The sequence below is a fragment of the Papio anubis genome, chromosome 19, assembly GCF_008728515.1.
Source record: "Papio anubis isolate 15944 chromosome 19, Panubis1.0, whole genome shotgun sequence".
NCBI classification, from domain to species: Eukaryota; Metazoa; Chordata; class Mammalia; order Primates; family Cercopithecidae; genus Papio; species Papio anubis.
The window spans coordinates 23,839,958-23,865,817 of record NC_044994.1 but is presented as its reverse complement, the minus strand read 5'-3'; the positions used below and the strand labels follow the sequence as shown (position 1 = coordinate 23,865,817).

The following is a 25,860-nucleotide window of genomic DNA, read 5'->3' as shown; positions in this document are numbered from 1 at the left end:
AAGTTCCAGATACCCAAAAATGGAAAAATAAAATTTAACTGCACACATTTTTTGAGTTGCTTCTCTCTATCAGCTTCTCAATTGTTTGTACGATTAAGTACTACGGACAGAGCTATATCACATAGTAATGAAATTAACAGGTACCATGTATTAAAATAGGGCATCATTTGTATATGAAGACAACCTGCCTAGTCATCTCAGGCATACATTTTTAAGAAAATTGTTGCCGGGCGCGGTGGCTCAAGCCTATAATCCCAGCACTTTGGGAGGCGAGGCAGTAGGATCACGAGTCAGAGATGAGACCATCTGGCTAGCCTGGGTGAAACCCATCTCTACTAAAAAATACAAAAACTAGCCGGGCAAGTGGCGGAGCGCCTGTAGTCCCAAAGCTACTGGGAGGCTGAGGCAGGAGAATGGCATTAAACCGGAGGCCCGGGCTTGCAGTGAGCTGAGATCCAGAGGCCACTGCACTCTAGCCTGAAGTGACAAACAAGACTCTGTCTCAAAAAGAAAAAAAGAAAATCGTTTTGTTTTACCTTTTCCCTGGTGTTGCCCCTTGCCGCGCAAGATTGTATGAAAAACAGTACATATTTACAGAAGAGATGATTATGGTGTTACAATAGATGGTCACTGAGGAAATCAAAGCTAGCTGGCTCATCCGGGATCTATGACCTATATTTTGTTCAACAGAGTATTTTCTTTTGATACCTCCATTGTCATTTTTACAAAATTAACTAGAATAACTTGGGAGGCTGAGCCAGGAGATGCAGGCAGGAAGTCAAGGCTACAGAGCCATGTTTATACAGTTGTTCTCAGCAGAAGCGACAGAGCAAGGCTCAGATCTCAAAATTTAAGCGTTTGAATATCAAGGGAGGAGTATGCAAGATAGTAGAGTATTATTCAGGAGGCGGCTGTATATATTTAATTTGTAAGATTTACCGGTTGAGAACATAAACTGAATGTAGTTAGTTCAGCCACAGTGTAAAATTTTTACAAAGAAGAGGAAAAGCCTTTGAAATGTAAAAGCTTATATGGTGAGAGTTTTGAATACCAGGTTAAAATTAATTTATTTGGTAGTCATTCAGTAACTTCAGAACCACTATTAGAAACAAGGCTGGGCACATTGAAACCGCACCTATAATCAACACTTTGGGAAGCTGAAGTGGGCAGATCATAAGGTCAGAGTTTGAGACCAGCCTGACCAATATGGCGAAACCCATCTCTACTCAAAATACAAAAATTATCGGGTGTGGTGGTGCGCTTATAATCCCAGCTACTCAGTAGGCTGGGAGGCAGGAGAATGCGGCTTGAACTGGGAGGCAGAGGTCGCCCAGTGAGCTGAGATAACCCTACTCTACTCCCACCTGGGTGACAAGTAAGACTCCATCCCCCAAAAAAGCACAATCAGAACATTACCATATGAGATTATTTTTATGTTGTTTGTAGGTGAATTTGATAAGCAGGGCAAAAACTGTTTTTTTTTGTTTTTGTTTGTTTGTTTGTTTGTTTTGAGGCCAGTCTTGCTCCTTGCCAGGCTTCTGAAGTGCGTGGCATGGTCTTAAGGCTCACTGCAAGCTCCACTTTCCGGGTTCACGCCATTCTCCTGCCTCAGCCTCCCGAGTAGCTGGGACTACAGGTGCCCGCCACCATGCCCAGCTAATTTTTTTGTAGTTTTAGTAGAGATGGGGTTTCACTGTTTTAGTCAGGATGGTCTCGATCTCCTGACCTCGTGATCTGCCCGTCTCGGCCTCCCAAAGTGCTGGGATTACAGGCGTGAGCCACCATTCCTGGCCAAGCAAGGCAAAAACTTAGACAGGGAGACTAACAGTTTCCTTCCAAATTGGATAGAAAGAATTGAACTGAAGTTAGGCTATGTAATTTTACTTAATGTATTCTATGGATTTTTAGAGTATAACTCGTCCTGAGAGTGATCTGTTTTTAAAATCTTTATTTGGAATTAATTATAACATAGAGACTCTTAGATTAAATGTGTGTTTTTTTGTTTGTTTTGTTTTGTTTTGTTTCAGGCACAGAATATTAAGACACACTGCGATTATTTGTACCAGTCGGTCTTTAAATGTACGGGCCACTGTCTGCAGAAGTAATTCTCTTGAAAATGAAGAAGGCAGAGGAGGCAATATGCTAGTCTTTGTGGATGTGGAAAATACCAATACTGTAAGTTGGTTTAAAACTGAATTTTGTTTTTAATTATATTTGAAGTGTTTCTCTTGTTTTTAGTAGTGGGTCCCCCGCACGCCCCCCCCCCCCCAGCTTTACAAGACAGCATAAGCTAGGGATTTTAGGAATGTTCTATAGAATAGTACGAATTCATCTTAATTCTTCATTAGATTTGTAATTTTATCCCTTAGCCTCTCTTCAAATAAAAAGATCTGATATTAATATGGTACACACTGATATGCTATATAGTTACATATGCTAGTAATTCATTCTGAAGGATCTCATAAAATGCTTTCTAGGTCTCACCATTGAGATCCATTGGTGTTATTAAATTGTGAGGTTCTGTTAATATATCGCATTCAGATTAACTTGGTAATCTTCACTTGCACATTTCTAACAGTACCATTTCCTTTATATAGTAAATTTCTGAAATATTGCCATTCCTGTTTAGGCACTCTATAAAAATGAATATATATATATATTTTTTTCTTTCGAGACAGGTTCTCACTGTCACCCAGGTTGCTCACTGCAACCTCCGCCTCCTGGGTTCAAGTGATTCTCGTGCCTCAGCCTTCCCAAGTAGCTGGGATTATAGGCACGTGCCACCATGCCTGGCTCATTGTTTTGTATTTTTAGTAGAGACAGGGTTTCACCATGTTGGCCAGGCTGTAAAAATGAATTTTCTTGAAGATGAGAGCGTGATCTCTCATGTTTGAAATAGGACCTTAGCATTAGATTGATTCAGTTCAGGTACTTATTTGAAATGTTAATTCTGTAATGTTCTTTATTTCTAACTTCATAAATTTGTAACGTGTCTGCTTTCTAGGATATTTAGGGTTAATGTGCTGTACTTTGGTGATCTCCCCCCGAAAATCAATATTTTTATAGTAAGAATGAGAATATTTTAATAATTTCAGATTAGCTTTTATTCAGGAGAATTAAAAAAATACATGCTACTTAAATAATTTCATGTGTGCTGACCATATATTAGGATTCTGTTGTGTTAGTTTTTTGTTGCTTGTTTTTTGCCTAATAAGAATGAGATATCTCAGAAAGAGTAGAGAAATAAAGAGAAAATGCCATAATTTTGATTAAAAATTGACAATTTTTGATCTTTTAAATACTACCAATAGCTCATTGTGATAGACTTTAATAACTCAATGGCTTTCAGTATTTTAAAATGTACCAATGAGTATGTATTATAGTCGAAAATACTTCTTGGAAAAAATGTTGATGTTTCTGAAAATGTTTAGAAAGGGATTTAAATAAGTTTTTTGAAATGTATGTTGTAATTGCATCTTAGTTGAGATTGACTTTGGTAGCAGTGTCTGAAATTTGTTCTCATCGGAACATTCTGATTTAGTTAGTGCTTCTAAATCCTGAATGACTCTCCTATCTTTTTTTTTGACAGAGTGAAGCAGGTGTTAAGGAATTCCATATAGTGCAAGTATCAAGTAGTAGCAAACACTGGAAGTTACAGAAATCTGTAAATCTTTCTGAAAACAAAGGTTTGTACATTTTTCCTGCTACATAATAAATTTTGAAATTTCATTACTTGGTTTTCCAGAATAGTACCAGAATGTCTTAAGATTATTAGGATTAACTTTTTTAAGCATTAAATTGTGATTTCATTAGTTTACCTAACTATAAATCAAATTACCTATCTTGATCCAGTCTTTCCCATTTTTTTTATTCCCTTCCACATCTCTTGTATTTTCTTCTTTTTGGTTTTTATTGTAAAATCAGTGCTTGGGTACATGATTACTGTCAAAAATTCAACCAGGGTTGGGCGTGGTGGCTCATGCCTATAATTCCTGCTCTTTGGGAGACCGAGGCGGGCGGATCACTTGTGGTCAGCAGTTTGAAACCAGCCTGGCCAACATGGCGAAACCCTGTCTCTACTAAAACTACAAAAATCAGCTGGGTGTGGTGGCAGGTGCCTGTAATCCCAGCTACTCGGGAGGCTAAGGCAGGAAAATTGCTTGAACCTGGGAGGCAGAGGGTGCAGTGAGCTGAGATCATGCCACTGCACTGCAGCCTGGGCAACAGAGTAAGACTCTGTCTCAAAAAAAAAAAAAATACAAACCACTGGTACAAAAATATATAGACTAGAATATGGAATTTTCTTTTTGTTTCCTTTACCACTGGTGGGTTTATCTGTGAATAGCCTTACCTACGTACTGACTGGCTGTTCTGTGAATTGTCATGTTTATATAACATTCAAACGAAAGAATGTGTACCAGAAATATACTTGAAGTACCATTTTAGAAGTGCCTGCAATTGTGGGAAAACATATTGTAGAGTGTGTTCATATAGTAATATTGGTATAAATCATGCATATGAAACATACTGAAAGGAAATTAAGAAATGATAGAGTGGCAGGATTATGGGCTTTCCAGTCCCCGTGTTCTGATCTTTCAAACTTTCTGTTTATCTGAAATGTTGCACATATGAATACATATCTATATATATGCGCACACATGGATATGTATTTTGAGAAAATTGAAATTTATCCTTTTTAAGACATCACTTCATTGAGATAAAAACAAAGATGTTCTTCATTAAACATTATTTATAATTAGGAATTATTTTCCATTTGACCACGGAAGTCTAAATAATGAATTGGGTTTTATCATGTGATGAACTGAGAAACATCTTTGAGATTTCCCTTTTTCTTCCTAGATGCCAAACTTGCCAGTAGGGAGAAGGGAAAGTTTTGCTTTAAGGCAATCAGATGTGAGAAAAAAGAAGGTAAATTCGCTTTACTTTTACACTTTACTGAATGGTCATTTTATATTTTATGCCAATGATATGATTAGTTTGTTTTCCCCTGTTTTTTAGCGGCCACACAGTCCTCTGAAAAATATACCTTTGCAGATATCATCTTTGGAAATGAACAGGTATGCAAGTATGCATAGTAGTGTTTGATGTTAAGTCATAGTTATGGCATGGCTGCCTGTTTTGGCAAGACTTACCGCAGTAGTTCCCAAATTCTTTTTTTTTTTTTTTGGAGACAAGGTCTTGCTCTGTCGCCCCGGAGTACAGTGGCACGATGACAGCTCACTGCAGCCTTGACCTCCCACCTCAGCCTCCCGAGTAGCTGAGACTACAGGCATCAGCCGTCTCACCTGGCTAGTTTTTTAAAATTTTTTATAGAGACCGGGGTCTCACTATGTTGCTCAGGCTTGTCTCCAGCTCCTGAGCTCAAGCGATCTGCCTGCCTCAACCTCCCAAAGTGCTAGGATTACAGGTGTGAGTCACTGCACCCAGCCTCCCCAGACTTCTTTGGAGGATAAACATCTCAACTTTATTGAGTTTTGCAACCTGCCTTCAATCCCCAAAACAGACCAAAAATGTTTATGGACTACACCATTTTAAGTAGTTATTTAAAATTAACTTTCTTTTGAGAATATCATATGAAATAAGTATAGTTCTTGGGATTTTTTTTAAGAAAGCAAAATTACATGAGGGAGCTTTTCTATTAGGGAAATTGGTTACAATGGAACATATAGATGATAACCCTCTAAATTTTGGCATATCATATCATATATTCTGAGACCCAGATAATAAGGTAGATACATAAGGCTCTATTGTGATTATAAAGCTATTACTGTCTAGGTCAGTGATATTCCATCCTAATTATGTATAACAGTTACGTAGAGGGCCAGGTGTGGTGACTCATGCCTGTAATTTCAGCACCTTGGGAGGCTGAGGCAGGAGAATTGCTTGAGGCCAGGAGTTCAAGACCAGACTGGGTATCAGAGACCAAGGCAAGACCCTGTTTCTTTAAAAAAAAAAGAAAAAGAAAAAAGAAAAAGAGCCTCCTAGAACAGTGGTATTCAAAGTTTTAAAACGTGTACGTATAAGTTATCAGAAATGTTGTTAATATGCACATTCTGATTCCATAGGACTTGGGTAGAACCTGAGGTTCTCAGTTGTTATAAGCTACTGGGTGAGGTTGACGTTGTTAGCCTGCAGACCATAATTGGACCTAGATTTTGTAAAAATACAGGCTTTGCCTCCCTACCTCTAAAGCTCTGGTTGATTATATCTTGGGTGGACTTTGGGAGTATGCATTTTAAGCTATCCCTGAAGATAATTTGAAGTAGTGGCCTGCTTTGAAAAATGCTGAATCTAGGGTGTAAAAGTTCATATAATTGTGTGCTCTTAGTGGGATGATTTCTTCTTTATGTTCGTCTCCTTGATAATTCTAAACATCCTTATATTTTTGTACTTTTATCATTTGCTTTCATCTGACTCATCATTACTATCTTTTTACCATTTGAGGAAACAGCTATTTAGAAATATCTCCAAGTTTCAAAAGCTCAGTAATTTCAAAACATGCGTTACTTTCAGAGATACTATGTTTCCTGAATGGTTGAATTAATTTTCAGGATAGTTATTTTTTTTTTAAATTTCTTTAAAAACTTCTAAAATTCCAGAAACATCAGCAGGACTCTTGTATTGTAATTTTTATTGTATTTGTTGTTAAATAATTTAGTGTAAGAGCACTGGCAAAGGCAGAAACAAACACATTTTCATTTTGATGAATCTGGTTGAATAAATAGAACTTGCCAAGCACTACAGATTAGTGAGAAAACTATGGGGACAGTGTTTTATAAGTTCACTTGTAAGGAGAAAAACGTACATAATTATTAATATTTAATACTTATTTAATAACTTGAAGTTTAACATCTACATAATATATACAGAGCCTGTAGTACAGGAAACCATAAATATAAAGATGTTATTATGTGGCACAATATTCATTAATTAAAGGAAATCCTGTAATTGAGTCCATTTAAAATTCTTATTTCATGCTTTCATTGCTCAAGCATAAAAGTCAAGTTAATGCCAATAATTCTATTCACATTCTGCTTCATTGTGTATTGCCTAGGATTTAAATGAGAAATATTTATGTCATTTTAAAATATGGATTTTCAACATTTCGTTTTCTTGGTGATACCCATTCATTCTCCCTAGATAGTTGGAAGGTCAAAGCTAATGTTACGGGAGTTTAGCTTAATTATTTTGGGTGATGGCTTTAAGATTCAGGGTAACTTGCAGCTGGGCGCAGTGTCTCTCTCACGCCTGCAGTCCCAGCATTTGGGAGGCCGAGGCAGGGGAATGCTTGAGCTCAGTAGTTCAAGACCACCCTGAGTAAAATGGCAAAACTGGCAAAACATTGTCTTTACAAAAATTAGGCGGGTGTGGTGGTGTGCACCTGTAACCTAGCTACTCGGGAGGCTGAGGTGGGAACATTGCTTGGGCCCGGGAGGTGGAGGTTGCAGTGAGCTGAGATCACACCACTGCACTCCAGCCTGGATGACAGAGTAAGACCCTGTATCAAAAAAAAAAAAAAAATTTAGGGTAATTTGTACCAAATCTTTTGAATGTTCAAGTGGCCTCCCTGTATTCAACTACATTGACAAGAATTATTGAATAAGTATTTGGGGTATATATAAGCTATAGAAATATAAATTTTGACAGGATATATCTAATTAAAGCTATGAGTTATACAAAATAAAATTTGATAGAACATAATTAAAAGCATTTATGAAGACAAGTGGTTTTCTTTTAACAGATAATAAGTTCAGCAAGCCCGTGTGCAGACTTCTTTTATCGAAGTTTATCTTCTGAATTGAAAAAACCACAAGCTCACTTGCCTGTGCATACAGAAAAACAGTCAACAGAGGATGCTGTGAGATTGATTCAAAAATGCAGTGAGGTGGATTTGAATATTGTCATATTATGGAAGGTATGTGCTACTAAATTATTTCAGCAAGCCTCACTTGTAGATACTTGAGTCTTAAGCTGAAGAAAAAATGTATATTACTGTTTATATTTTTTATGCGTATCTTTTCTAGTTTCAATATTGAAACTAACCGTTACATGAGGTTTTTTTTTTTGGCCTCAAAAAAGAATTCATTCAAATTAGATAACATTCTTCTGTGTTACTGTTATTTCTGTGTGTTACCGAGAATATTGTAGACATGATAAGCTTTGAAAGCAGATGGTATTAAACTGTTCAGGGCATTTCCATTCTACAGAGGGAAAAATAGCACCAAGAATCTCTGGAAATCCACTACATTGGCTCCAAAAACCATTAATTTTTTGTTATTCTTATTTCATATAATCCATTTACCTTCCCTTTTATTAAATTGTTAATTTTTTTGCTGTAGTATTTTTAAAATGACATATTTCATCTGTAAATGCTTCTGTATGTATTTTTCACAGATGAAGACTTTTTTGTTTAATGTAACTGCACAGTATTATCTTTCCCAACCAAATTAATAATTCTTAAATAATTATCTAATTGGTCTGTGTTCAGTTTTTTCCAGATTATTTAAATATACTATTTTACCCTATTAAAAAAAATCAGATTCAAATAAACTTCACACAAGGCAGACCCGAATGAGATTATTTAGACATTAGTATTCCCTAAGGTTAACTAAACTATACTGCAGAGGAGTCTTATTTCTTACATTACACCCTTTTGTATCATATGCATGTACTGCTTATTTTTAAAAATGATTCTGCAGTGAAATGAAGGATCTTGTCCAAGAATAATCACTGGAACTTTGTGACAAGGTTTTGATTTTTTGTTGTTTGATACAAGAGCCAGCATAAAGACATGTTCATACTAGGTAATCAATACATGTATTTTAAATTGACTCAGAAGTTTTTATAAAGTGTTCTTTTTTTTTTTAACTAAACCATGTTTTTAAATAAACTTTTTTTTTGAAACCAAGCTGACTTTGCATGTTTCAAATGAAATCTAAATAAATTGATACTTTTGTTGATTATAGAAGAAGTTTTATGTTAAAAAGATCAGTTATACATTATTGGCGAAATCAAATTCTTCTGAACTTTAGAATCATATAAGTGTATAAAGCTCTTTGGTTTACTTCTTCATTCAACAGGTTTATGCCATGTAGCAATCCATAATATTTCTGGGACAAGGTTTTGTATAATATATTCTGTACTCATTGTTAAGTGCATGGTATTCTTTGATGAGGGGAAAAGTGTTATCTTTTAAGAAATGGCCCTGAACCTAAAGCCCACTGCTAGTATCACTAATCACATAAAGAAGAAAGTTATCTAAGATTGTGATGCTCCTTGGCTGGGAAATGGAAGTTTGAATAGATTAAATAATGGGTTATTAAGTTTGGTAGTGGCTAGTACCTTGATAAGTTTATAATTTACTCAATGGAGAAAGTGACTGGCAGATTTTTGTTTGTTTTAGTTAGAGTTCTAGATAATGCAAAAATGATTCATTAGATTAAAGAAAATTTGAAAAGTCATTCAAGTCGTAAGATGCACAGGAAGCATAGGACTCTTGAATAAAATATGATTCAGGAGAAAACCAATAGCTCAAACATTTTTGTGAAAAAAATAGTTGAAAAAGGGACATAATACAACTCCTAAACAATTTTAATCAAAAATAAAGGTTAGTTTTAAAAATCTAAGGTTTTGTGCAAGCAGGAGGATGCATTATAGAATTAGCTATGGCTATGGGTGACTGTCACTCAATGCCATAACATCATCAGAAAAGACATCTGACAAGTCTCAGAACCTTATCTGTCAACTCTTACCCTTTTTTGAGTAAAGATTACCCTATCAGGTGTTTAACTTCTCCTGCCTTTCTGGGTTTTGCAAATATAGATACTGAGCAGATCCTGAGCCATCCTATGCCTTACTGCAGCACTACTCAAAGTTTGTTCTGTGGATGGCAAACTCACTAGTCCATTATAAGTACAGAAATTGAAAGTAAACGATAAGAAACTTTGATAGCATTTTGACTAATTTTATGTTTTTTGAACCTAGTAAAAATATTGGGCTAGTCGAAAGAATTAAGCCTTTGTGTTTGCATAATGTGATAATGACAGTAAATCAAAGCCATTTATAGATTATATTTTCCCCAGCGCCGAAGCAATTCAAGAGAGAGAAGAGTTATAAACTGAAACAAGTATTTTAATATAAAGTCAGTTCACTATATTGGAAGAAAAAAGCCTTTTTTAAAGCGTATATATTTATATTTACGAACATAACATTTCCAGTTAAAGGATTTATGATTGTACTCACTGATTTTGCTCAGCTATGTGATAAACCCTAGGACATTTCAGAAGCTAGACTGTAAGAATAAGCCTTTTGGCTGTATATTGGTAGTTCAGTAAATTAAAAAGCTTGTGTTATGGCATGGTTCTTTTAAAGTAGTTTCTTAAGGATTCTAAAGAATGTTGGAAAGGATTTTGCGACGTATCTCTCTCAAATATCCAGGCCAACTGTGTTATATTGAGGCAAAAAAGATTTGTTTTTTTGGATACTTTATTGATTGAATGAATAACTAAAAATAGAAATGGTGACATTGCCAGGAGTGTCAATAATTGATAGATATTGGCCATAATATTTCCACTTTCCATCAAATATTGGGTTGGTTACTTTAGAGGTTACTGTCAAGCAGGTAACATTTTTGTGCTTTGCATTTTTTAGGCATACGTTGTGGAAGACAGTAAACAGCTTATTTTGGAAGGTCAACATCATGTTATTCTTCGCACTATAGGAAAAGAAGCCTTTTCATATCCTCAGAAACAGGTGATAACATAGTTTGCTTTGCCGTTTTCTGGTGAACTTGTGGGGTTTGGTTGGTTGGTTGGTTGGTTGGCTTTTGTGTTTTTGAAGGGGTCTGGTTTTTTCAGGTTTTTTTTTTTTTTTTTTGAGACCAGATCTCACTTGGTCACCCAGGCTGGTGTGCAGTGGCACAATCATGGCTCACTGCAGCCTTGACCTCCCCAGGCTCAGGTGATCCTCTGGCCTCAGCCTCTTGAGTAGCTGAGACTACAGGTGTGTGCCACCATACCTGGCTAATTTTTGTATTTTTTTTGTAGAAATGGAGTTTCACCATGTTGCCCAGGCTGGTCTCGAACTCCTGGGCTCAAGCGATCCTCCTGTGTTGGCCTCCCAAAATGCTGGGATTATAGGCGTGAGCTACCATGCACCACCATGTTCAGGTTTTTATATTGGTATTTGGATTGGGTGTTGGTGACAGAAGAATGATTAAAAGTGAACATAAATTGATTTTAAAATTCATCAGCACCTTTATCATAGTATTAAGATGCAGCTATGATTTTTGGGGTTTCCTCAGATACATTCCATATTGAATCCGGAATTCATAGATATGAAAAGAACTGATTTGCTTAAGAGTAGAGAAACTGTATCTCTTTATTTTCTTATTTGTTATAACAGGATATCATTGCAGAGCTCCAAGGATATACTGTAATATGTAAAAGGTGGCCCCTGGAGTTGTGTAGCAGCTGCTGATAGCATTGAATATGCTTTCTTACTTTTCCTAAAATAATACTTAATGTTACCGAAAAATTTTCATAGTAAATATGAATGAAATATAAGCACATTTAGTCTAGTAATTCAAACAGTGGCCCTGTATTTTGCTTTTAAATAACAGATCTTAATTTTCAAGGCTCCACCTCCATTATTATTATTATTATTATTATTATTATTATTATTTTTATTTCACCATGGACCTGAAGGCAACCCCTACCATTAGTTTTGATAACTTTTTATTTTGAAATAATTTTCAAACTTACAGAAAACTTTCAAGAATAGTGTAAAAGACTCACTTATAAATAAGTTTCATTCAGGTTACTAGTGGCTGACATTTTGCATTAATTGCTTTGTTGTTATTTACATATGTATTAATTTTTTTCCCTTAATCATTCTTAATTACTCTCAGGTAAGTTGCAGACATCCTGTCACTCTGTCCCTGGATATAATGCTTCATTGAGTATTCCTAAGAAAGACAAGACAGACAAATCTCTTACATTAAAAAAAAAAAATCTACAACATTACCACATTCAGGAAGTTTAACATCGATGCAGTACTCTTATATATAATCCATATCAAATGCCATCAAAGGTTTTAATTCCATCCGTGTGACTATTTGCTCTTTTCTGTGCAAGATCTAGTTTAGGATCATGCTTTGCATTCAGTCGTTATATCTCTTTAGTCTCCTTTAATCTGAAACAGTTTCTTAGCCTTTATTTGTTGATTATGACGTTGACATTTTTGAAGAGCTTGGGCCAGTTATTTTCTAGAGTAATACTTCTTTGGGTTTTTCTCGTGTCTCCTCATGATTAGATTAAGTTTATACTAAGTGATGTGTTGCGTAAGAAAGCGCATGATGTTAATTTGTCTCGTGATCAGTATTGGATCATTTAAGGTGGTGCCATGTGTCTTCACAGTCAAGTTACTGTTTTTCCTTTCATAATAATAAGTAATTTGTGTGGAGATAATTTGTGGTGGTATAAATGTCTGGTTTCTTTCTTTCTTTCTTTTTTTGGAGACAGAGTCTCGCTCTGTCACCAGGCTGGAGTGCAGTGGCACAATCTCGGCTCACTGCAAGGTTGCAGGTATTCTTTTAAGGCCATTGTTCATGTGTTTTCCTCCTGACAGGTGGTATATAGAAATGTATTCAGTATAATTTAGAAGTCTCAAATAAATAGCTTGTATTTTTTTGGTGACTTGAATACATAAATAATACATATTTGAACTTTTTACTGAAATGTAACATAAGTACAGAAAAGTAAATAGCTTATTGGATTTTCGTAAACTGAAGAACACTCCAAACGAGGACCCAGATCAAGAAATAGAACCTAACCAGCACCCCAGAAGTTCTGCATTTGTTCCATTCCAATCAGAAATCTTTCTCTTCCAGACCAAACTTCTAGTCATTTCTTTCTGACTTATAAGTCAAAAGCAAAGCTACTTCTTTTGAATTTATGTAAATAGTCATACAATATATACCTTAGCTTCTTTTATTCAACTTCTGTGTTGGTGAAGTTTACCCATATTGTTTGGTATACTTGTAGTTTTTTTTATTTGCAGCAAAAATTTCATCTTAAAACTTACTGACTATTCTCCAATAAAAGGAACCAGAGTTCCTTGGAAAAATCCTTGATTCTAGGGCTGGAGCAGAGAAAATGCAAGATGAGCCAGAAGATTTTATGGTACTGGAAAGTAAGGATATGTACCCGAACTGATTGAGAGCATACTGAATTTGTGTTTCTTACAGGTTACAAAGTGGCTTTTATTCTCCTTTGGTCCTCATACTCTGTAAGCAAGGCAGGTAGAATTACCCCCATTTTACAAATGAGACTCTGTGAAATAAGTACAACTATAATATTTCATAATAATTGTCAGTTTTAAAATTGTCTGAGAGAAAATAGAAATCTGTTGATTGAGGATGTGTAATTTATCAGTTTTCACATTGTTCCATCCATCCCTCAGGTAGACTGACTTATTGAGGTTGAATTTGTTTGCTTTATTTACTATTTTACTACAACCTCTTGGGATAGTGCTACCACATAATAAGTACTTGGTAATTATTAAATGAACAAATAAAGAAAGCTGAGTTACCAAATTCATTCCACTGCATTAAGAAACCAAAAATATTTTAACCAGATATGAGTGGCTCTGTCATACTAATAGTTTGCACACAAATAGATAGTACACAGTAAGCTTTAAGATTGCAACTTTCAACATTGCAGTTCTGTAATCAGCATGTCTTTTAATTTTTGTTGTGCCTTATAAAGGATAAATATAGAGAATACTATGCACAAAATTATTTTACCAATGCAACAACAAAATCTGTTTTATTTAGCACATATTCTATTTCCAGAACTTATATGTGTGCTTATGTTATGCATTTATTACATATTAAGTTCATGTAAATATTCATTCAGCTCACTTAATGAATGGTAAAATTTTAACCAAAAAAGAAAAAAGACAGAAGAGGTGATATTGTTTAATAAACTACAGGTTTCATTGAGTGGTTGTTATAATTATAAAAATAAAGGAATTATAATTTCCCTTTTGTTATCTTTAAATATTTAAGAGCCTGCTAAATTGGTTGTATTGCAGATTAATATACAACCCGTAAGTTTAAAGTGTTTTAGAAACATTTTTCCTTAAGAATTTATAAAAGGAAAGTCTTTCTACTTTTTATCTTACAATTTTGTACATTAATTTTTTTTGCATTGAAAATATATTGCACTTTTAGGTCTTTTTCTTTTCATAAAGTGATTTATTCACATAAAAAACAACAACTATGTAATGGATCAGAAATATGCAAAATTTGAAATTGCATAAATTTTGCAAAAATTGCAGAAATATGCAAGATTTGAAAAAGCATTCCTAGTCATACACAAACTGAATTCAGCCTGAGAGAAAATAAGAAGAGATTGAGTATCCCTTCTCTGAAATGCTTGGGACCCAAAGTGTTTTGGATTTTGGAATATTTGCATCATATACCTGCTAGGTGAGCATCCCTAGTCTGAAAATCTGAAATCCAAAATACTCTAAAGAGCATTTCCTGTGAGTGTCATGTCAGCACTCAAAACTTTTTGGATTTTGCAGCATTTCCGATTTCAGAGCGTTTCAGATTTTGGATCTTTGGATTTGGGCTGCTTATCTGTATAAGTAAAGAAAGAAACTGTCCATCAGTAGGGGAGTCGGTCAGTTGTAAAATTACAGAATTAAAAAAAGACATTGCCAATATTCATCCAACCATTGTCATGGGATAAGTAGGTTCTGCTTACCCACATTAGTATTTGTTGTCTCTGTAGTTACATCTTCATTGTGCAGGTGATCAGCCTGATGCCAGTCATCATTTGTGTTATCTCACTAATATCCCTTGTCTGATTTCGTGCTTCGTAATCAGTGTTCTGAAACTTTGATTCCTGAGTATTCTACCAACAGAAAGCCTGTGCTCATTGTTCAGTTGATAGCAAGTTATATTTATCACTATACATTGGCATTCATCCACATTAACTGTGTTGTAGTGATTAACATCTCACCATTACTTAACTCTGAGAAAATAGTGGGATTAAATACCTGAGTCTGTAAGGCCAAATGACAGACCTTGGACCAAGATAAAATCACCAATATAAGTGTTATGTTTTGAGTCCTGTGAAAAGCTGGCAACTATCCCATACACACATCAAGATGCTTGTGTACTGAGAGTATACTAGTCTTGTATTTAAATCTCTGATTGGCCAATCTAAATTTCCTTAAAGTCTGAAAGAAGCTGAGTGTGGTGGTACATGCCTTTAGTCCCAGCTGCAAAGGAGACTGAGGTGGGAGGATTGCTTGAGGCCAGGAGTTCAAGACCATCTTGGGCAACATAGCAAGACCCTGTCTCTTAAAGAAAACAAGTCTGAGATAGTTTATTTTTTTAAATAAATTGTAAAAACATTCAGCTAGAGAAAATTATCAGATACTGGGGGATAAAGTAATCCACATAGGTAAATAACAATAATAGATACCATTAATTAGGTATTTGGTATTTGTCAAGTGTTGGTTCACATCAGTACTTAAAATTCCAACCCTGTGAGGTGTAGGTAGAGGTCCTCATGATCTGACTCCTCTGTTTAGGCTACAGAAGGCATATACAATTGTAATTTTAAGTCATATGATTAGCAAAAGGAAAATTTAATTGCCAAAGCCGTATAGCACAGTAGTTCAAAAAAGAACTGTATTTGTATATAATCTCTGCCACTTAAAAAAGATCTTCAATTTTTTTTTAACATTTCTGAATTAATTTTCCTCTTTTTAAGCATAAAAATACTTCCACCTACATCCCACATGTGAAGGCTATTACATTGTATCGGATAGTTTCTATCTCTGGTTTCCCCTTAATCACACTTCTATTCTCTTTTATATACTCTGGTTTATCTGATTTTTAAAGATTTTTATTATAAAAGTAGTAATTTGTATTCCAAAAAAATAAAATATCCACAAACTGTCAATTGGAAAGATAAAAAATTTAAGACAAAAAATCAAATATACAAATGAGAAAGCGAATTCTGCTTTGCTTTTCTCTCCTCAGGGCCACTTTTTGAAGTTACCCATGGTCAAGTTCCTTTTCTATTCCAGAAATGTTCCATGCTTATGCAAATATTAAGTATTGGAATATATGTATTTGTAACATGCTGTTAAACTTTGACTACTATATGATATTTTTGGTCAATTTTCATATATTTGTATATCATACCAGTTTCAAATATTTTGCTTTTTACATATTTTGTGGGACAGATTTCTAGAAATGAAATTTCTGGCCATATGATTATATGCTTGTCTATTACCAGTGACTAGGTTATAATCTTTTTTTGTTTGGGTTTTGTAAAATTTGTCTTTTTTTTTTTTACCAGTAGCCCCAGGGTGTTACTTGAATATAATATGGTTAATTTGTTACTTGTTAATGGGATGAATTTGGAACCAGTGCCAGCTTTTATTTTATTTCCAGCAAAGTTAGCTCTTGCTTTTGCAGCTGTGTAGATAAGGGGTCAGCAAACTTATTCTGAAAAAGGCCAGGAAGTATTTTAGGCTTTGCTCACCAGATTGACTATGTCATAATCACTCATTTCTGTCATTGAAGTCAAAAAGCAGCTATGGACAGTATGTTAACAAATGGATGTGGCTGCGTTTCAATAAAACTTTACAAAAACAGGACGCAGGCTACATTTAGCCCATGGACTGTAGTTTGCCAATTGCTGGTATAGATCAAAATCAAACTTGGCTATCAGAAAATTATAAATCAAATATTATTCTGGGGGGTTTGGGAAAATAGAGAAACAAAAATTAAGCAAGAAATAAAATAATAGTAGAAATGGGATGTTTCTCCACTTTCATCTTTCTCTCTCTCTCTCACCCTCCCCAACTCCCTGCCTCCCTCCCTCCTTCTGTCTTTCTATTTATTTTGACACAGAGCCTCACTCTGTTGCCCAGGTTGGAGTGCAGTGGTGCAATTTTAGCTCACTGCAGCCTCCACCTCTGGTTCAAGTGATTCTCCTGCCTCAGCCTCCTGAGTAGCTAGGATTAAAGGTGTGTGCCACCACACCTGGCTAATTTATATAGTTTTAGTAGATGGGGTTTCACCATGTTGGCCAGGCTAGTCTCCAACTCCTGGCCTCAGGTGATCTGCCTGCCTCAGCCTCCCGAAGTGCTGGGATTACAGGTGTGAGTCACCCTTCCTGACCTCTGTTTTCATTAGATGATAATGATTATTTGTTGAAATAGTCATAATGTGCCTGACAAATGCTATGTTAATACTTTTCACATGCATTTTAACCTTCAGCTACTATAGTTGAAGCACTATAATCTATACAATGCAGCAGGATATTTTCAGAATGAAATATTAAGACAGTTTTAGATTTTCAGCTATTGAAACAGGTGCTATGCTATGGCATGTCTGCAGTTCTAAGTCCTGTGCAGTATTATCATATGAGAATCACAATAACCTTTGAGGTTATTATTGTCATGAACTTCTTTTTACGTATGAAGAAATTAATTATTAAAGTATTAAGTAACTTATCCAAGATCACAGAGCTAATATGTAAAGCTACTGAGATTCAAGTCTAACTCCAACATGTAATAAGTGAGGAATGAAGATTCCAGATACTGATTTTTTTATCCTAGATTATACTGCAAATGATAGCAGCTATTTGCTTAACAGCAGAAAAAGTACTGTTCATGCATTACATTATCTCTGCTGATTTTAACTTTTGTATGTATACACTATGCTTGCTTTTTTTTTTTTTTAAACAAGGCAGTGTTCTTAGTGTCATATGTTTTTTCTTTTTTTCTCAGGAACCACCAGAAATGGAACTATTGAAATTTTTCAGGCCAGAAAACACTACAGTTTCCTCAAGACCATCAGTAGAGCAGCTTTCTAGTCTCATTAAAACGAGTCTTCATTACCCAGAATCATTTAATCATCCATTTCATCAAAAAAGGTTTGAGCTTTATTTTTGTTAAAAATTTTCTGCAACACATTGGCACATGTATTTGTTTCTTTCTTTATTTTGGCAGTGACATTAACCCAAATATTGAAGAGGAAATTTAGAATGTTTTTGAGTCTATAGAAACTTGAACTAAACAGTTCAAGTGTAGACAATATCAGTTATTTAAGATTTATTAAGTACTAAACTTCATGACAAATGTGATATATTTGTAATTTTGGTAAATAGCTTGAATATATAAACCTCTAAAATTCTAAAAATAAGAAGTCCTGAATCAGGCAACATTTCAAAAGGTTGCCAGTTTTGCACATATAAGAAAAGATGGGAAGCCTATTAGAAACAATCTAATAATTGAAGGTATGAATTTTGGTGAAGTCACCCTGGATGAGGATGGGGATAGGATGGAATAGAACAGAAAGAGAGTGGTGACCTGTGGAACAGTGACATCTGAGAAAGAAGCTAAGGAAAAAGAAGCCTGTGAAGAAGACTGAGGAAAAGGACCAATTAAAAAATTAGGAAGAAAAGACCAATAAAAAACTATCTCAAAGGTTGAGTGAGACTAGTTCAGCAGAAGTGGTTAATAGTTTAAGATGCTACAGAAAGGTCAAATAGTAAATGTGCCAAAAGGTCATTGGATCTGACAGTAAGGAGATCATTCATGATTTTTGAGAAGAATGCCACTGTATAGGGGGTAGAAGCATGACATCATAGGTTGAGAAGCGAATAGGAGGTAAGAAAGTAAAGATACTGCGTTGACCATCCTTTCAAGAAACTGGGCTGTGAAAAGGGATCAGGGAGTATCTGTTCTTACTAGGTAAGATATAGGTATGTTTGTGGTCTTGAAGAAAATGATGAGATACAGGGAAAGTAACAAAATCCTTAGTAGATGGAAAGATACATGCACTGAAGAATTACAGGATTTGCTTTGCACTAAAGAAGGGACCTTCTTACACATTATGGAGTGCCTCCATTTTAGGGGGTAGTTATAAGAGCAAGGTTAGCTAATTAATCTAGGAGATAAGTGTAAAGAGTAGAGAATTTGAAAAAAGTAAAATTTTAGGATAGCTACTGAGAAGATGCTAGCTGAGGATGCACAGAAGGAGTACTGAGCAAAATTAAGACCTTGACAGTGACTTTAAGAGCAAAAATATTTTAAAAAGTAACTTAGAGCTGGGCATGGTAGTACACACCTGTAGTTCCAGCTACTTGGGAGGCTGAGACAGGAGGATCACTTGAGCCCATTAGTTTGAGGCTACAGTCAGCTGTGTTTGCACCACTGCACTCTAGCCTGGGCAGAACAGCAAGACCCTGTCTCTCTTTTTTATTTTTTTTAAGTGAATTTTTTTTTTTTTTTTACAAAGCTAACACGTAAATAATTACCTCTATAATCTCTATGCAAGTAGAAGTATACAGAGTATATTCGTATGTCTAGCTTCTTTCATTTAATACTATATTAGTAAGAGTCAGCCATTGCATGAACCTGTAGAATTGATTTTCATTGCGTATGAATATGTTTGGATATACCAGAATTAGTTTATCTACTTAAGTGTTAATGGACTTTTAAAATATTTTCTTTTTTCTTCTTCTTCTTTTTCTTTTTTTAAAATTTTTCTGAGACAGAGTCACAGTCTGTTGCCCAGGCTGGAGTGCAGTGGTACGATCTTGGCTCACACTACAAACTCTGCCTCCCAGGTTCAAGTGATTCTCATGCCTCAGCCTTTGAGAAACTGGGATTACAGGTGTGCACTGTGCACCAGCAGCTCAGCCAACTTTGCTATTTTTAGTAGAGATGGAGTTTCACCATGTTGGCCAGGCTGGTCTCGAATTCCTGGGCTCAAGCAATCTGCCTGCCTCGGCCTCCCAAAGTGCTGGGATCACAGGCATGAGCCACCACGCTCAGCCATAGAATAGTTTCTGGTTTGAACTATTTTTGAATTCTGCTGTGAATAATTCTTCTGCACCTTTCCTTGTACATCTGTGCTTGCCTTTTTTTTTTACATAGGAACTTTTCCAAAGTGGTTTCACTAATTTGCATATCCCAATAGCAGCATATGCGAATTCCTTCTGCTTGATACCTTCATCAGCACTTACTCTTGTTGGATCTTTAAAAAATTTTATCCTAAGTTATTTTTTAAATATGTGTGGTCTTAAGTCTTTGTCGTGATCTTAATGTTGCCCACCCACTACTCATTCTTTGTTCCTTTCTCCGATACAGATGTGTGCAGGGTTCACCTGGGAAAATGTAAGAAATACTGAAGGATGGGCTGGGTGCGGTGGCTCATGCCTGTAATCCCAGCACTTTGGGAGGCCAGGGTGGGTGGATCACGAGGTCAGGAGATGGAGACCATCCTGGCTAACACGGTGAAACCCTGTCTCTACTAAAAATACAAAAAAGTTAGCCAGGAGTGGTGGCAGGCAGCTGTAGTCCCAGCTACTCAGGAGGCTGAGGCAGGAGAATGATGTGAACCCAGAAGGCAGAGCTTGCAGTGAGCCAAGATCGTGCCACTGCACTCCAGCCTTGGCAACAGAGCAAGACTGTGTCTCCACATGAAAAACAAACAAACAAACAAACAAAAAACTGAAGGGTGCTTCATTCGGTCCTACCCCCAGAGGTTCCAATTTGATTGGCCCAGAGTAGGGCTTGGCATCTGGATTTTTCTTAAGTTCTCCAGGTAATCCTAATGTGCAACCATAAGTGAAAATAAAAATGTTTATATTTTATCCTTATTGAATCTCATACACTTCTATGAGCAATTTTGATTCCCTGATTCATTTTAACCCAGTCTTCTACTTCAGCTCTGTTTATTAAACCTGTCCTGCTTCATGTACTTTCTGAATACCCTTGGTGCTTCTTTTTAACCTTAGTGTTTAAAACCTTTGCTACATTTACAGGCTAGTATGTTTAGGAGTTCTCTACATCATTCTACTGGGGTTAAAAAACCCTATAGAATCTATGTGAAACAGGAAAGTTTTGATCAAACTAAAGTAGAAGAGTAGGTTAAATGAAGCATTCCAAAATCAAAACTCTGCATGGAAGTATGTAAAAACAAGGCAGGTTCAAGGATAAAATGTGGCGGTTTTCTCCTTGGCTGCACGTTAGAATCACTTGGGAATTTCTGAAATTTCCAGTGCTCGGGCTGATTGATTCAGTCAGATTCTCTGGAAGCAGGGTTCAGGCATCTCTAGTTTTAAAATGTCTTCAGATCATACCTATGTCCATCTCTTAGTCATTGTTGCCACAATAATGCTTTATAACAAACCATTTCAGAAATCAGTAGCTTATAACAAAGCATTTATTTCCATACTCATGGGTCTGCTGGTTGATAATTTGGCTGTAGCTCTGCTTTGGTCTGTGTGCTGTTTGGATTTGGCACCTGAAGAAACTTGGGTTCACGTCAGTGCCACATATATTTTGGGCCCAGTTCAAAGGAGCAACTGCTACCTGGAGTATGTTCTGGTGGCATGGCTCCGGAGTATTAAAAATGAGCCAAATTGCAAAAGCACATTTAAGACTTTTGCTTGCATCAAAAGATACTAATATTTCATTGGCCAAATAGCCTCACTTCCATAATCAACAAGGATGATTCACAGTCCCACAGTGGGTGTGAATAACTGCTAAGTAGTACTCACAGTTACCACAGTAACCAAGGTTGAGAACCATTGAAATGAAGGATCAAGTGATTGGGTGTCCGTGTAAAACTCAAAAACAGATGAGAGAGTATAATTGAGAAAGCTAGAGAGATGGGAGATGGTGGTCAGAGTGGGGTGACCGAGTATTACGTTAGGGATAGTTGTCTAATGTGATAGGGAAAAATTTCCTGGTTTGGTCATGGAAGTTGTGTGGCTGAGTTTTGAATAGTACTGAAGATTGTGGAGATAGTAGGTCCAGGATTTGGGAAGGTATTGAATAAGTCATCTACCTACACAGTGAAGTTGTCCAAAATGATGACAAGACTTGGAGTTGAAGGAAGAAAACAAACTTCCCTGACACTTTTAAAATTATGCCAATAGATGGTACAAAAGAGGTAGCCAGAGAATAGTGTCTTACTAGGTGTATGCCTCTGCTTGACCGATACAGCAGGTGAATTCACAAATGGGAAGTGAAGGAGATGTTCAAACTACACATGCTTCATCTTTACCTCAAATATTTCAAAAATTCCATTTCCTCCCCCTTCCCCAAAGAATTCTCACTGTCTCACTGTGTTAGTTTATTGGAATGAGAACAGAAAAAAGAATACAAACTTTAAGGTAGTTTATGATGAAAGAGTGGAGGCATCTTTACAGGAGAGGTAGTAGGAAGAAATCATTAAGAACTACATCAGTCACCCCGAGATATGAAAGATGTTGGAAGAAATACAGCATCTTTTGTTGAGAGGATGATACAGTTAAAGATAGATGTAGAAACACAAAGAGAAGACATGGAGGATATAGGGAAGCATTCTTAATTTAATGGGGGTTTCAGAAAACAAGTAGAAATGTGAGGAAATGGGACAGTAGGAGGTTTGGTCATGGTAGTGGGACACAGAGCAGTAGAGGTATGAGAGTAGAATAAAGAATAGGTGACAGGAGATAACAAAGATAAAATCATACTGGGTTTAGCTGCCATGAGCATGAGTTGTTATATTAAATAATGTTTCTGGAGCTTTTGAACATGTGCTAGTCACTATTCTCAGCACTTAACATGTTTTTTCTTACCTAATCACCACAACAAACCCAAGAGGTAGAATCAATTATTATTCTTTGCAGTTTACAGTTGAGAAAACTGAGGTCCAGGTAGCAGTCTGACTCTAGGGCCCAGCTTTTTCATTGGGTGCAGCGGTGGGAGAATAGTTGTCAGAACTTTGATTTCTCAGCCCTGTTTGTGGTTCATTAGATTAGCATTTTAGAAAAACTACTGTGTAAAGCAGTTTTCAAAATGTGGTCCCAAGGCCAGGCCCGGTGGCCCACACCTGTAATCCCAGCACTTTGGGAGGCCAAGGCAGGCAGATCACCTGAGGTCAGGAGTTCAAGACTAGCCTAGTCAACATGGTGAAACCCCTCTCTATTAAAGAATAAAAAAATTAGCTGGGTGTGGTGGCGAGCACCTGCAATCCCAGCTACTTGGGAGGCTGAGGCAGAATAGCTTGAACCTGGGAAGCGGAGGGTGCAGTGAGCCAATATTGCGCCGTTGCACTCCAGCTTGGGTGACAAGAGCAAAACTGCATCTCAAAGAATAAATAAATAAACCACCACCGCCACCACCAAAATGTGGTCCCAGACCAGGAGCATTAGTATCATCTGGGAACTCAGAAATGCAATTTCTTTTTTCTTTTTCTTTTTTTTTTCTTTTGAGACGGAGTCTCGCTCTGTCGCCCAGGCTGGAGTGCAGTGGCGCCATCTCGGCTCACTACAAACTCCGCCTCCTGGGTTCACGTCATTCTCCTGCCTCGGCCTCCTAAGTAGCTGGGACTACAGGCACCTGCCACCACGCCCGGCTAATTTTTGTATTTTTAGTAGAGACGGGGTTTCACCGTGTTAGCCAGGTTTGTCTTAATCTCCTGACCTCATAATCCGCCCACCTCAGCTTCCCAAAATGCTGGGATTACAAGTGTGAGCCACTGTGCCCAGCCTAGAAATGCAATTTTTGGGGCCACATCCCAGACCTATGGAATTAGAATCTCTGAGAGTAGGCCCAGCAGGTTTTTTTTTTTTTTTTTTTTTTTTTACAAGCTTGCCAGGTGTTTCTGGTGCATGCTCAAGTGTGAGAAACATGGTTAAAGAATAGATTGCATTGTGGTGCTAATTAAGAGGCTCTTGCAGTAAAATGAGACATAAGACTTGAACTTGTAAGGAAAATGAGATACAGTGAAGTAACCAAGTTCCAGAGATGTGTAGGTGAGAGAATTGGCAGGAATTTGTGAAGAACATTGGGAGTGGAGGTTAGTGAGTGTTAGGAGGAGTCAGTATGATACTTACAGTTTGCTGGGGTAGATGGGGGTACTCTTCACTGGAATGAAGATGATGAGTTTCACTTTGGACCAGGAGATATCCAGATGTTCACATTTCTTCCTCTACTAGAAGCATTTGGATAAGGTACAAAGAATTTGACATTTGAGGATCAAATGGGAACAGAATAGCATAAGTTCCTGAATATTTACTTTGGGCTACAAATTGCGCAATTGGAATTTAATTTAATGAGATGCTTCTGACTGACTGGACACCTACCCAGTAGTCTCTGTTGCCCTTCTTGCTACATGAGAAGTTTGGGGGGGGAGGTTAGGGCATAGCATCAGTACAACCTGGTATGGTTTTTAAATCATCTTAGTTTTTGCTTAGGGAAACCTGATGTTTGCAGTTTGCAGTATTGTTTAAAAAGTATTTCTCAGTAAGAAGATATAAAATTTCTGAAAGTGTAAAACATATTATCTGAGCAGAATTTAAAAGTTAATGTGTATGAACTTACACGGTTACTATTTTTTCTTCTTTACTATCTTTGTGTTTATAGAGTAAAATGTCTATAATAGTATATAACCGTGCTTCATTTGTACATATGTTACGTTCATTTCTTGCATTCTTGATTTGAAATCTGTACTACTCTATTCACATGTCCTCTTCTATCACTGCCTGTCTTTTTTCCTACGCTTTAGTAATTTATTAATTATAACATGGTATCAGAAAGTAGGCTACCTGAGCAAAATGAATCCACTCTAAAGGGATTTCCTCACAACTATATAGAAATCATTCTCATGTTCTTCAGAACATGATGTTTTGCAAATTTGATAGAAAAACAAATGTCAGTCTAGGCCAAGTTCTCAGAATTAAGTAATTTTTAATAAGCACAAAGATAACAGTATTAGTTGGCATTTTCATGGTTTACTTTTTCTGCATTGATTTAAGTTGAAATTTTGTTTTTAATTTTGTGAAATATCTAGAAACATCTTAGTTGTTTTTAGATTAACTGTAATAAATGAAAATAAAATAGTTCTATGAGTGTATATATTCTGATATTTAGTATTGTCATTGTATTAATATATTTTTTATTTACAAAACAATTTGTCTTGAGTGATTTTGGAACTTGATCTCTTTCCTTCTTGAATCTGGTTGTTTTTAAGGAGCTTATGCTCTGTTACATATTCTTAAGTGTTATTTTCAGGAAAATTGCTTTTAAGAAGAAAAAAGTATATAACTTTTTTATTTTTCTTCCATAGCCTTTGTTTAGTACCAGTCACCCTTTTGCTTTCCAATTGTTCTAAGGCTGATGTAGATGTCATAGTTGATCTTCGGCATAAAACAACAAGGTAAAGATTTGTTTAGTGCAAGGTTATTTTGTAGTTTAAGGTTCAAAGTGATTTGGGAGCAATTTAATATTTTGAAATTATGCAAATAATTTCATGGATAAGAAAGTTACTAAAGCATGTCCTGGTTTTTTGTTTGGTAATACAGAAGGCTTACAGATGTGTTACAGAGGTCTTAAATATTAAAGATTTTTTTTCTTGATTATAAAATAGTACTTAAAAAAAATTCAGTTCCACAATCCCACATCACATACTCCTAGAGCCAAATGCTTTTGGGAATTCAGAAATTTTTGAATTTTTGGAAAAATACTATGAAGCATGCACTTAATATTTTTGTATAACACCCCAAACAGGATCTGAGACAGTTCTCTGAAATCCAAACACACACCTATATATATGATTTTGTGTATCATAAATTTATTAACAATACTTTATTGGGGGTACTGGATTGTTTTCCATTTTTCAATATTATAAACAGTTTCAATATTATAAGCATTCATGTACACACATTTATATATGGCTAACTAAGGGTTTAAAAGCTTAGATTTGAAACCAAGTTCTATTCTTATGGGCATTAAATGAAATAATCCACT

General features: G+C 36.0%; 1 protein-coding gene across 8 annotated transcripts in view; it reads left to right on the top strand.

The window, feature by feature from the left end:
• Positions 1-25,860, top strand: part of TRAPPC8 (trafficking protein particle complex 8) — a 112,220-nt gene that overhangs the window by 84,803 nt on the left and 1,557 nt on the right. For 6 of the 8 annotated variants that reach the window (XM_021930013.2, XM_009192570.4, XM_003914279.5 and 3 more), the window contains 8 exons: positions 2,028-2,175; positions 3,590-3,686; positions 4,861-4,929; positions 5,020-5,078; positions 7,763-7,936; positions 10,672-10,773; positions 17,842-17,987; positions 25,181-25,270. In XM_021930013.2, the coding sequence (XP_021785705.2) occupies positions 2,028-2,175; positions 3,590-3,686; positions 4,861-4,929; positions 5,020-5,078; positions 7,763-7,936; positions 10,672-10,773; positions 17,842-17,987; positions 25,181-25,270 (885 nt within the window). Of the gene's footprint in view, positions 1-2,027; positions 2,176-3,589; positions 3,687-4,860; positions 4,930-4,997; positions 5,079-7,762; positions 7,937-10,671; positions 10,774-17,841; positions 17,988-25,180; positions 25,271-25,860 lie in introns of those variants that run through there. The other 2 variants (XM_021930012.2, XM_031658753.1) reach the window with 2 other exon arrangements.